Source organism: Fistularia commersonii, chromosome 25, assembly GCF_037954325.1.
Source record: "Fistularia commersonii isolate RoL2024-O1a breed Wild chromosome 25, RoL_Fcom_v1.0, whole genome shotgun sequence".
Lineage (NCBI taxonomy): Eukaryota > Metazoa > Chordata > Actinopteri > Syngnathiformes > Fistulariidae > Fistularia > Fistularia commersonii.
This window is the reverse complement of record NC_141308.1, coordinates 8743450-8755811: the sequence shown is the minus strand read 5'-3', so window position 1 is coordinate 8755811 and position 12362 is coordinate 8743450. Positions and strand designations below refer to the sequence as shown.

Genomic DNA, 12362 nt, shown 5'->3' with positions numbered 1-12362 from the left:
TTAATGTTTCCTTTGAGAACATGGCTAGAAAAGCACTCAGAGCAAGCCACAACATGTGGTTTCTGTTTTTGAATCATGTTTTGGAGGAGGGGTGGACATGGAGTACCTGTTTGTTAGATCCACATTAGCTGGGACAGCAGTGGTGCTCGTCCACATTTCCTCGTGTCATAGACTGGTCATAGACATTAAGTAGTTTCAAACATTTATTCCAGAAAATGTGTTATTAACTGGGAATTCCACCAAAGTGTTTTATATTTAATTTACCCTCAAATTTTTTGGTCAAAATCTGAGTAAAATAGAACAAAATTGACTCAAATAATTGTGAAATGATTAAAATGGTTAAAAGTGTTCTTATCTGAAGTGTTCTTTTTTTTTTTTTTTTTTACAAAAAATTGAAGTATACAAATGATTCAAAGAAAAACAGAATTGATCAAAATCCTTCATTATTTCTTTCAAAAGGCGAGGAATAAAAAAAGAAACAGGTGTCTTAGCAGCCTGTTAAGTGCCGAGAAGCTGTGAAAATGTGATTTAACATTCAAGATGAGGTTTAAAAATATGGCACTGGAGAGAAGGTATGACTCAGCTGATAACAGAACTCATGCAGCTCCTACCTGAGTGATAAAGAATAAAATATGATATTGCACAATCAAACATCCGCCTGTGGGAAGTCCAGAGAAGCTGTTATACTGATATATCATTGATAGCGGGGAGAGAAAAATGCTAGAATGCTGCTGCAAAGAGCAGCAATGCAAGGAGGCACAAGAAGATGGAAACAGGACTGGAAATTGCAGGATGAGTGCCTCAACATCTCATATTGTAAATTAATGGAAGCAAATGGTGAATGAAAGATTAATGTGCTCATTGGATAAAGGAGGAAGGGAAGGAGCGGCATTGATGATGTGTCTCGGGAATAAAGTCAGCAAAGCTCAGGTCAGAAAAGAGCGAGTGGTTGCAGTGACTATGATCTGCAAAGGAAGATGACATGATGCCGAGGGAGGGGCTTCTTAAGGGGTCTGTGAGGTAACGGATTACTGTTTTCATTAATGGAGAAAAACTATTTGCACAAATAGATGGTGGGATTCATCAACCGGACATGCAGAACTCCTCAGGGGAGTATGGTAAGTTCAATCAACTATTCAGTATGTTTGTACAATCTTTTCAAGAAAACTTAATTTTAGTTAAGACAATTCATATTTCATATTTCATTATATTTCTTATTCTTCCTTCCTCCCTGCTATTATCTATTACTGTTATGTTTTTTACTTGAAACTCTGGTACAATTTCCTTCGGGATTCATAAAGTTGTTCTCATCTCATCTCATCTCATAAAAAATGAAATCAAGAAAGAATATCTATAGTTTTTAATTTCTTGAGGGTGTTAAATATACAGCTGATATATAAGGGGATGCTCAACTTGGTCCTGTACGGTCGAAATATGTGGACTTGGTCGGATCAAGAGGAGGCCACGGAGGTATTGTTTCTGGATTCTCTGCCGGCACACCTGCTGCCGAGAAGCGTTAAAAATAATCTGACGATAATAATAATAATAATAACAATAATAATCTGAAGACGCGCCCTGATGTGCACACTCCCTAAGTCCAAGCCGATGACATGTGACTGAGGCTGGGACGACGGCAAAGGGTGGCAAGTCTCTGCATGAAAAAAATACCAGTTCGGCCAAGAAGGCTCTCCAACCGTACCGATCGAGTTTAGAGCAGAACAGCAGGTCAAATTTCAAAAGATTTAGGAGTGTATGAGAAACAGCAGGCGTGCGTCCCGTGACCAGGAGTTTAAGAATTTTAGAAGATTAATGTACAGGTTACAGACCCTGTTCATAGAAGGTATGAAGATCTGACTGTGTGTGTTACAGCTATTAAGCGGGTAGGCAGGAAGACAGTGAACTTAACCTTATTGATCCTCAAATGGCAACACTGGGGCTGCAGCTTTTTGTAAACACTATCAATCACTTAAAAGCGGATGATCATCTGTGTGTGTGTGTGTATGTGCGTTTGTGCGGGCGTGTGTGTGCCCATGCATTTGAAATATTACGAGCATTGAGATGGGACCCTGGAGGGAACATGAGGTTCTGCTCTAGGAGTTGTTGTTTGCCAATTCAAATGTTGTTCAATAGGGGAAAATGTAACTGTGGTAGTGTTTCCAGCACATTGTGACATCATTGGAGATAAAAACAGAGAAAGTAAAATTTATCCATATGATGTCAATATAAGATTAGCAGTGTCAGAGAGGAAAGTCCATAGGTGGATCTGAAGTTGTAGTTCAGATGAGGAAGGGATTTGGAGTCTGGATATCTGCATCCAGTCCAGGGAAGAGTAACAGAAGAAAAAAAAAAAGCAGAGACATTATAGTAACAGACTAATGAGGGTGACAATAATATGGGTAATCCATCGCACTGAGGCTCGAGCAGAGAAGCAGGATGCTTTAACGCGCAAGAATTACGTAGGTGAAAAACCAGACCACGATCACTGAGATGAGATCAATCAGGTGGGAGAAAGAAACAGTCAGACATATCCTGCAGGTCGGAGACAGATCTGAGAGAATGAAACGCATATTGTGTTCACTACAAACAGCTAGACTTGATAAACGGTATTTTAAAGTGATATAAACTGAAGGAGGACAGAGGTTAGCTGTGAAGGGTTGTTCCGGCCACCTTTTTACAGAATAACTCATTTTACATCGATGGCCATCTTCCATGGGGATAACAGAATCGCCATGTTACATCACCGCCATTTTACAAATGTTGAAGGTCTGTCTTTTTAGAAACGAAGAAACAATACTAAATAGAGTTTTAGAGAGGGGACGATTCAGCTTTCTGAATACAAGCTGCTGTTTAAAACTGTACAGTATCTGCAACAGTGTGTGCGCCATGACATCACCGCCCGCTTTGTGATATCACAGGCCCTTTTCTGCAAAGATTTCAGGGTAGCAGCGCAAAACAAAGAGAAAGTTTACATGATTTGACACAGTGTGTGTCCCAATGTGGAACAGATGTTGAGAAGTTGGTGCCGACGGTTTGGAGGTTTGAGGGTGATAGTCGTGGTGTGTATTTCATTTTTTGCATCAATGCAATGCCAAGAATTGGGCCCACATTTACTTGTCCAGTATCATCCATGCCAAGCCTTTTTTATCAAATTGCTGAATCACAAATCATATTCAGTGTTCTTGTGACATTTCCTTTTTTCATTATTGAATAGTTAAAATCCAGGACAGATTTGGACAGTTTATAGGTAAATATAAAATACATTATCATCAAAATAAGTGCTGCAACAGTAACCAAATTATTTTTTGAGAAGTCTTTAGAAACTATAATGTAAATATTACAAAGAAATATTGTATTCTTCTTTTCTGTGTTATTTCCTTTTCTATATTAAGTTTTTCACAATAATTACTCAGCAACAAATATTATAAAACATGCAGCAGTGTGTACAAGAGTGAAACTGTAGAAACTTCGATCCCATCACACTTGTAATAAGATAAGATAAGATAAGATAAGATAAGATAAGATAAGATAAGATAAGATAAGATAAGATACCAAGATTGGTTGTTGTATGCAATGTGTGCACACTGCAATACCTTCAATATTTGTCTTTCTAATATCCAATTTTGAATTGTCAGAGGCAAGGCATTATATAGCAAAAGGTCAGTGCAAATCAAAATAAAATAGTAACAGGAAGTGATGCAAAAAAACGGTTTCCTGATGTTAAACGCACTGAGCAGCATGATAAGTTGGAGAGGAAATACTGTGGTGGTGCATTTAGAAAACTAGATAAAAAATCTAAGATATGACCTGCTAGTTTATTTCAATTCCTTTTATCTTACACAGTATAATTTCTATCATTTCATAACTATATCTAATACATATTTTAGCCAGTAAATTCTGTCTTTCCTTTCTCTTGTCAGTTATTTACTGTGATTTTTAGTATTTAAGAATAGCCACACCTTAATTCTCATTTGCTTCATAAGGCATAGATAGTCCTTGCTTGTAATAAGGTCCAAGAAAACTAAGCAAACAGCTTCATAATGCTTCGTATCCATCAGAACTTTAATTATCATTAACTATTTCTAAAATATTAATCAACAAACTCGCTAACCATCAGCGCATGCCTTAATCATCCTACTGCATTGTAATATATTTCTAAATAGTTTGTTGGTCAGTAACAAGCACGCATTTTGCAGCTCTTAAAAGTCTTGGCTGAAAATCATTTATTTATTTAACAATTTAATTATCTATACAGTATAAAATTAATCATTAAATAGATTGTATTTAAGCTTAACAAGACAGAGCCGTTGTAGCTCAATAATCAAGGAAAATAGATTTATAACTGGTTACTATATAGTTACTCTTATGTGTACGGTCGGAGAAAAGGTGTACATGTTGAATAAATATGATTATGAAATGTGAAAACAAATGTATATTTCTCAACATTTGTATTTAGGGTATGAAAAAATACTGTTTATATCAGAATAAACAGACTATAAATAGCGTAGGACAGTACAATGGCTTAATCTTTCAACTGTCCTTGTCATGACCCTCTTAATACTGTTGGATTTAACTGTATGTACAAATCAGCTCTGAAATCATCTCTCTGCCCCATTCTGTGTGTTCAGTCAGAATTCCTCACAACTCAGAAAAATGTTTTCCATTCATGTTATTGGAGATAAAATGAGAGGTATGTTTGTGTAGTATCGCCAGCCGGTAGATGTCTATGTTTAGTATTCAAGAAGCCGTTTTAAATATAGTCAGCAGTGATATACACTTGGGAAGTTGAAATACTGCTTCCTGTCATAGTTCTCTATCAAGTTGTCTTTTTCTTTGATTTATTGTCAGACGCTTTTCTTTACAAGGGGAAGCTTTGATATTATGGTTCACATGAGAAATGTCTTGGCCCAAAAGGATAATAGTTAAAGGCTTGGCCGGGTGGCGGGGCCAAGAAATAAGAGTATCTGAAAGCTCTCCGCTTCATTACTAAAGAGGAAGTTGTGATGTCACACTCCTGCACACACACACACACACACACACACACACGGATACAATACAAACACACACACACACACACAGAGGGAGGGAGGGAGGGAGGAAGCAAAGCATCCAGCACATTGAGAGGCAACTTGTGCTCAACAGACTCAGGGCAGAGGACGGGTCAGATAAAACGCTCCCACAGCAACGCACTGACCGAGGTTTTGATTCCCTGGGACCGATGCCTTTCTGACAAGCCTTTCACCTCCTGTCACCTGAAGGGAAACAACCTGGAGACAAGAGGAGAATCTGTGCAGAAGAATAGAAGAATCTGAAGGCAAAGAAGACTTGCTTCTTTTCCATATGGGATTCACACACACAAGTTTTAATTTGCTGGGTGAGTGCTAGTGCTCATTTGTGAAATGGTATACCATTTTTGAAATGGTACACCCCCCCCAACCTTCCCAACCCCCGTCTCTGTTAAAAGATCTATTTATACGAATGGTGGCTCTCGAAATATGGCGGTGGCATGCTTTACGTTCATGGTGCGGGGTTTTAGATTCGGGATCAACACTTGAAGGCTTGTGTTTGTAGCCCTGCACAGGCAGCATTTGTGTGTCTATGGTTTGCTCAGCGCACGATAAATAGCACCGGCACCAGACGTGATGGTGACAACATCCTGAGATGAAGATAGCGACTGTTTAACGACAGAAAGTTGTTCTTTTTTAATATTAGTACTTCTAGAAAGAGCCCAAGGGGTGAAAAATAAGGAAAGCAAAATAGGCCAGACAAGACAGCTTTATTTGTACCCAACTTCATGAAAGCGGCAATTGAAAGTGCGCTTCAGAGAAATAATCCCATGAAATACACAGATTTTTGATAAAAATTAATAGCACGGTTCCATTTGTCTTCGTCTTTGCATCCACAATTCAACCATTTCCTTTGGGATAAATAAAGTTGTTCTCATTCTTATTCTTATTCATTTCTGGACGATAACATTGCAGACCTGAGTCCCTGCTAGTTTGTTGTCACTTTTAAGGTCACAACTTATTCCAGAAACATCACGACACCCACCGTGAATCTGGACAGCATTTTGTATTATCATGGAAGGAACTTTTTAAATATATAGAATATTTAAACCTACTCAAATTCGACTCTAGTCCAGGTTGGTCATTCATATTTCATCTGTTGACTTTCTTATAAGCGACCGCCGCTACTGAGTACAGCTGTGCCACGTTTAGGCGTTATCTTAACTGGTCAACGGGAAGAAACGTTACGATTGCCGGTGAGTTGATCGTAGAAACACGAAGATCTTGCTCTCCCGTGTCATTTAAGTATAAGACCGCCACAGTTTCTGGACTGATTCTGACAAGGAATAATGAGAGTATTTAGAAAAATACGCTAAATCCAAAATCTGTCAATCTCCTCCATGATGCTGTCACCACCGGTTCCTCGTATTCACGTTATGCGGATTTTGGTCAGACATACGTGCTTGTGTCATCGAGAAGCTTTGTTTTGACATGTCACATAGCAGAGGTGAACTGCTTAATGATTTGTGAGAGAGCGGATGTGAAGCAGAGGTGAAGTTGAGTTTCTCATCAGAAGGTATTGTCTGTGAGGAGAACCATTCTCAGCTACTGACCCCATTAGGCACAGACCAACCAGTGATGTTTAAAAAGCTCTCGGGGTGCTGTGGGAGTCCCAGGCCCCGGGCCCATCATGATCCCCTCTTGGATTTAGCCCAGGCCCGGGCGGAAGCAGGCTATTCTCGTCCCGCATTGTGCTGCAGAGCTATTCTGACACTGACCATTGTGTCCGAATGCTTTCCATGACTCTCAGCGATTTCAGATGGTCTGCAACTTAAACCCCTCTATTATGGACAAGCTTGTATTCCAACATTTGCTGTGTTGGCGTTTTGCATTCAGTAACCCCCCCTCACCCACCCACCCACCCCAAACTCCAGCCCCAAACCCCACCCACTAACTTTTGACTTTTCAGCTAAGGCTACTACTGTTCCAGATAAACACCAAACAACCACTAGACACACAAAAAGCTTTTGTCATACTGACAAAAAACAAACCGAAAAAATTTGCTGCATTTATTAGCTGTAGCACTTTATCTCTCCGGTCAGTGCGTGATAATATGCTTACACTCTCATAGACGAAATTCAGATGCGCACAAGCACGTCCAGCTTCGCTTCCCCATTGAGACACAGATTTTAAGAGAAGTGGCGCTTTCAAGCTGCCTCACGTTCGTGTGTCATCACTGTCACGAGCAAACCGAGTCACCTCTCACCTGCTCTCTTTCCCCAGATGAAGATGACCGACCGGCTGCCGACAGAGTGCAAGTGTCTGAGTGATTGTGTGACGTGCGGACTTTTCCAGTGAATCCTGCCGCCTCCTCTGCCTCCTGCTGAATGCGGAAAGCCTAGGATGGAAGACTCACCAAGTGCTACACTGAGGCGTTGGACAAACTCTCTCAACCACCACAACCCCGACCATCAGGCCTCCTCCTCGAACATCAGCTGCTTCGCCGCCGCCACCAGTCAGACAGGGACCACCGCCACCGGCTGACAACATTCCAGGATGTTCGTGAATTTCCGGCGGATACGAAAATGCCAGTGTGTCCAGCTGATGACCACCTGCCTGGTGCTGTCAGTGGTGATGGTTTGCTGGGAGCAGCTGGACAACAGTCTAGTGAACCATGTCAAATCCTACTCCTACCGCTACCTGGTCAACCGCTTCTCCTACTTGAACAAGAGTCTCACCATCCCACGTGAGCAGGCTCAGAGCTTCAGTAACTTTCGCTACCTGCTTGACCACCCGGATAAATGCGCCAACCAGAACATTCTGCTGCTCCTCATTGTCAAGACGTCCCCGGAGAACACCGAGAGGCGTAACGCCATCAGATCCACCTGGGGCAACGAGACCTACATCCAATCCACGCTGGGAGTGACAGTAAAGGTTGTGTTCGCCTTAGGAGCCCCTCACAGCAATAAGGCTGAGCCATTCTGGAGTAAGAGGATCAGGGTCGGCTCTCAAGAGCAGCTCATCCGAGAGGACCGTCTCCACGGCGATTTGATCCAACAGGACTTTTTAGACTCCTTCCACAACCTCACCCTAAAGCTGATAATGCAGTTCCACTGGATGCACAGCAACTGCGCTCACGCCCGCTTCCTCATGACGGCCGACGACGACATCTTCGTACACATGCCCAACCTGGTGATGTACCTGCAGGACATGAGCGGCAAAGGCGTCACCGACTTCTGGATCGGTCGAGTGCACAGAGGCGCGCCGCCCATCCGAAGCAAGGACAGCAAGTATTACGTTTCGTTTGAAATGTACCAGTGGATGTCTTACCCCGACTACACAGCCGGCGCCGGGTACGTCGTCTCCAGAGACGTAGCGGACAAAATCTACCAAGCCACGCTGACTCTAAACGCCTCGCTGTACATAGATGATGTGTTCATGGGTATCTGTGCCAATGCGGTGGGTGTGTCGCCACAGGAACATGTCTATTTCTCAGGGGAGGGCAAGGCTCCCTACCACCTGTGCATCTACGACCAGATGATGACATCGCACGGACACGTGGACGACATCTACGACCTGTGGAAGGCAGCGACGCACCCGCAGGTGAAACAGAGCACCTCTGGACTCCTGGGCAGACTGTACTGCATAGCGGTGAAGGTGGCTTTCCTGTGTCAACCGTACTATTTCAACACATACCCCTGCAAAGCAGCCTTTTTGTATTATTACTAAGGTTTGTTAGTGCATGTAAGAGAAAGAGTTTGTCACCGGACGCAATGAAGTGAGGATCACCGTTATGAATATTACCTCAGACAAACCCATGTGTGTGAAAACGCCAAGGGAGTATGTTGGGTGTACAAGCAAACCACCGACCCACACGACACATAACTCACCTCCGGCTGCGGGCATTTCATGATTTAATCATATGGACTAAGTAAAGACGGCAGAATGTGTTGAATTGAAACTCATCTTGGTCGTCGCACCAACACCACACCAAAGTTTCCGCTCCTCGCATTGTATTTATTCAACGATAGAAAAGAGGTGCCGAAAACGATCCGTTCAAAACCATTCATGCTTCATCCCGTGTTCCAAAATATGGATGCTGTCTTTTGCTGGCAAGTATTTGTTTAAAAATATCATTTGGCCTACATCATGAGGGAACATAATTTTGTTCCTTTTTTTGTTTGATTACTAATCTACTGTAGGTCAGTCGCGTTTCAGATCTACAAACTGTCAAAGACGTTACGAAGTGTAAAATTTCACACGGTGAAGTAAACTGTAGAGTAGACGTGTAATTGAAAAGGCTTTACAAAGATTTCCTGTACAGACAACCATGATAGGAGGATGGTAACAATGGGCAACCAAATATGGGATCTAAATAGTTTCATTTTTTCACAAGACTGATCTTTTTTAATGTAACGGAAGAAAATGTGTTTTTAATGAAATAAAAATGTCCACTCCTGTGGTGTAATGGTTTCGTGGAATTTCTTTATAACGTTTTTTTCCCTCCCTTTTTTTGCCTGTCTGCCCGATTGACAGACAGGAAACATGGCGGTTACGAAACTTTGGAGCTGCTAAAAGTTTTCACTGGCTCAGCTGAATAGCTCTTCTCGCTGTCTGATTTCAAAATAGATATGTTCACGTCTTCTCAGATCCTCGTAACCAAACACTGGGAAAAGGAACATCCTTCGCAGTTTCATACAGTTTTTTTTTGCATCTTAAAATATACCCCCACTTTCTGATGATAAAATAAATACATGTATTTTTCTGCTTAAAGCATGAAAATGTTATCAATATTGTTACATACTGAGTTACGCACAATAAAATGTTTTATTTGCACGCAACATTTTCATTCTGATTTGTTCATTTTTAGCAGATTTCAATGACAGAGCAACATCTTTTTTCCTCCGTGTTTATGCTGTAAGTGTCAAATCACCTCTGTGAAAAAAAACAATCTTTGTCATTGCCCGTCACTAGACAAAGGTCGTACCACAAAGCGGCCGAAATTGTCACACATCACACTCCAACCCATTCATGCAGGAAACAAACAACTGCATCTGCACAGTTCTGTGGACGCTCGTGTTTGAAAAGCTTTTGTTGCCGAGCAGCAGAGACAACGCAGGTGATGCACAAACAACATAAGAGTGTGAGCATTCTTTATCCATGAAAGATAATATCACACCCACACTCATCTTTATCTTACTTTAGGTGAATGAATTGCCAGAGTGTGTCTACTGGAGCTCAATAGGATTTTGTGTTAAGAATTGACCATGTGACACGATGAACCAGAACAGCAGAAAGTCATGAGTATTCTCTGAGGTCATATGGCAAATTGCTCACGGTGTCATTACAGACGTAACTGCTCCTCTGTTCAAATGCTCAAACCAATAACATTCACAGGCACAGAAATCACATAAATGAACTGATTATCCTCATATGAGGAATTCAATCATGAGAATATCATAAAACTAGAAAAACCATTTGGAACAAACTATATAAAACGTACATCTCTGTCCTTTCTAAGCGGGGGGAGACATTTTCAGAAATTCCTTAAGTGATAATGGCGGTCTGATGAGCCTTGTGATATTTTCATTTAAGGTGCTTCAGACCTAAATTGTTTGAAAACTCTTATACTGGAGTGCTACAAGGGGGGTAGCTGTATTTTTTCACTTCACTTCAAGTCATTGTGAAAACTCGATGTTTATTTATGGCACCTCATCTGGATTAGCTGTTCTCCGACAGATGCTCTGTTTCCAGGGTAACGCACGAGGGTGAATAATTCATACCGACTTTTTAGCCGGTTTTAAAAACATGACCAGCTGCCTATATCTGTCCACTGAAACCAGTGAGTGACTTTTCCCCTGTGAAAATATAAATGCATAGGTAAGAATAATTGGAAAGGCATTTACTTTGATACGGGACATATTCTTTAAAGCGCCACCATGTTTTGGGGGGGGCAGAGTCAGGAAGGGTAAAGGCTGTTGTTTAATGAGTCGGGGACTTATTGCCATGACCACCATCTACAGGTCACATGAACAGTATTCATGTGTGACTCCTTTCTTTCGCCTGAATATGATGATGTCCATAAACATCCAGCCGATATTAAATATAGGCCGTAAAAGTTCTTGCATTACTCATGAATTACGGGGGTTCCATATGATCAAATAGAGAGCAGCATTAGATTTGTTTAGCAAGACACCGGGGGTTTAGGTGGAAGCTAAATGATAATAATCACCTCTTCTCTGGCCGAGGGCTATTAATCAGACAGATTATCCTCTGGTGAGGATGAAATGGCTTAGACGGTCAGGGAAAAGATCTGCTTAGAATATTAATTCAGGAAACACATGGCACGGTTTTGGAGGCTTGGCAAAGGCATGTTCTCGAAGGTAATCACGGAGAGAATTAGAAACCATGGCCACTGTTTAGAAAGCCCATGGCATCTAATTTCTTTCCTATTACAACCAAAAAGTTGACGTCAATGTAATATATATGGATTACAGTCGAATATAAACATATACATCAACAACAGGTCAATGAGCTTAAGGGATGTTCTATACATCTGGATCACAATGTTATAGTTCATAAAGTCCAGGTAGGATGATCTGTGCAAATTTCACCCATCAGTACAGTCTTGATGGACCTTGTTTTCTTTGCCCGGGGGAAGTTGACTGTTCTGGTTGGAGAATGGGGGGCCCTCCTTCAACTCTTCCGACAACAGTGGGAGGTTATCAATCTACAAAATGCCATGTTAATACTTTTTCAACGCTAAAGTCCCTGTGGAGCAGCCCATAACAGCAGCCTTGTTCCACTAACATTTGCACCCCAGCAGGTGATATTCCTCTGCAACCTAGACTTGTCCAGAATCACTCCGTGGAACTGCACCATTGAAACAAAGTGAGACTTGACTTGATATGGGCCCTTGTGTCGTTGGCACTTAATGACACAAAACTATTAATCGAAACATTGATGAAAATTCATTTCACACTTTTGTTGTAAAAATAAATTAAACCCTGTATTTCAGAGTTAAAGTTTTACAAGGTAAATAATCAAAATTGGGACGTTACTGATATTTGCTCAGTGTAAATTGGCAGATACATTTTCACATGTAAGTGTAATGAAAACAAACACCAGTTGCCAATAACGATAATTGGGCTGAAATGGGCTAACAGTAGCCAAGTGCCTTGATGGAGTGGCCACTGATAAGGCAGCCTCACCGCAGGCACTGCCTTTCCAACCATTAGGATGAAATCGAGACACAAATGTAAATAGACCTCTAAGCATAAAAATTGTCTCAGGCCGCGGAGCAAAAGGGTGGTTTTTGGTAGAAGGCGCTTTGCGAGGACTATTATTCAATAATCATGA

The 12362-nt window shown here is 41.4% G+C and overlaps 1 protein-coding gene across 3 annotated transcripts; it reads left to right on the top strand.

The window, feature by feature from the left end:
• Positions 1–758: 758 nt before the first annotated feature.
• Positions 759–9833, top strand: LOC147219142 (lactosylceramide 1,3-N-acetyl-beta-D-glucosaminyltransferase A-like). Of its 3 annotated transcripts, none has more exons than XM_086172445.1 (3): positions 759–930; positions 1071–1118; positions 7287–9833. In XM_086172445.1, exon 3 carries the CDS (start codon positions 7560–7562, stop codon positions 8730–8732), a length of 1173 nt encoding a protein of 390 aa, XP_086028571.1. In that variant the 5' UTR covers positions 759–930; positions 1071–1118; positions 7287–7559; the 3' UTR covers positions 8733–9833. The 3 variants fall into 3 exon arrangements, with proteins under 3 accessions (XP_086028571.1, XP_086028570.1, XP_086028569.1); XM_086172444.1 differs by adding an exon at positions 5256–5371 and having other exon boundaries at positions 759–1118; XM_086172443.1 differs by lacking the exons at positions 759–930; positions 1071–1118 and adding an exon at positions 5128–5371.
• The last annotated feature ends 2529 nt before the right edge of the window (positions 9834–12362 follow it).

Coding starts and splice junctions, on each gene's coding strand:
- LOC147219142 (XM_086172445.1), top strand. CDS start 7,560: ATGTTCGTGAATTTCCGGCGGATACGAAAATGCCAGTGTGTCCAGCTG.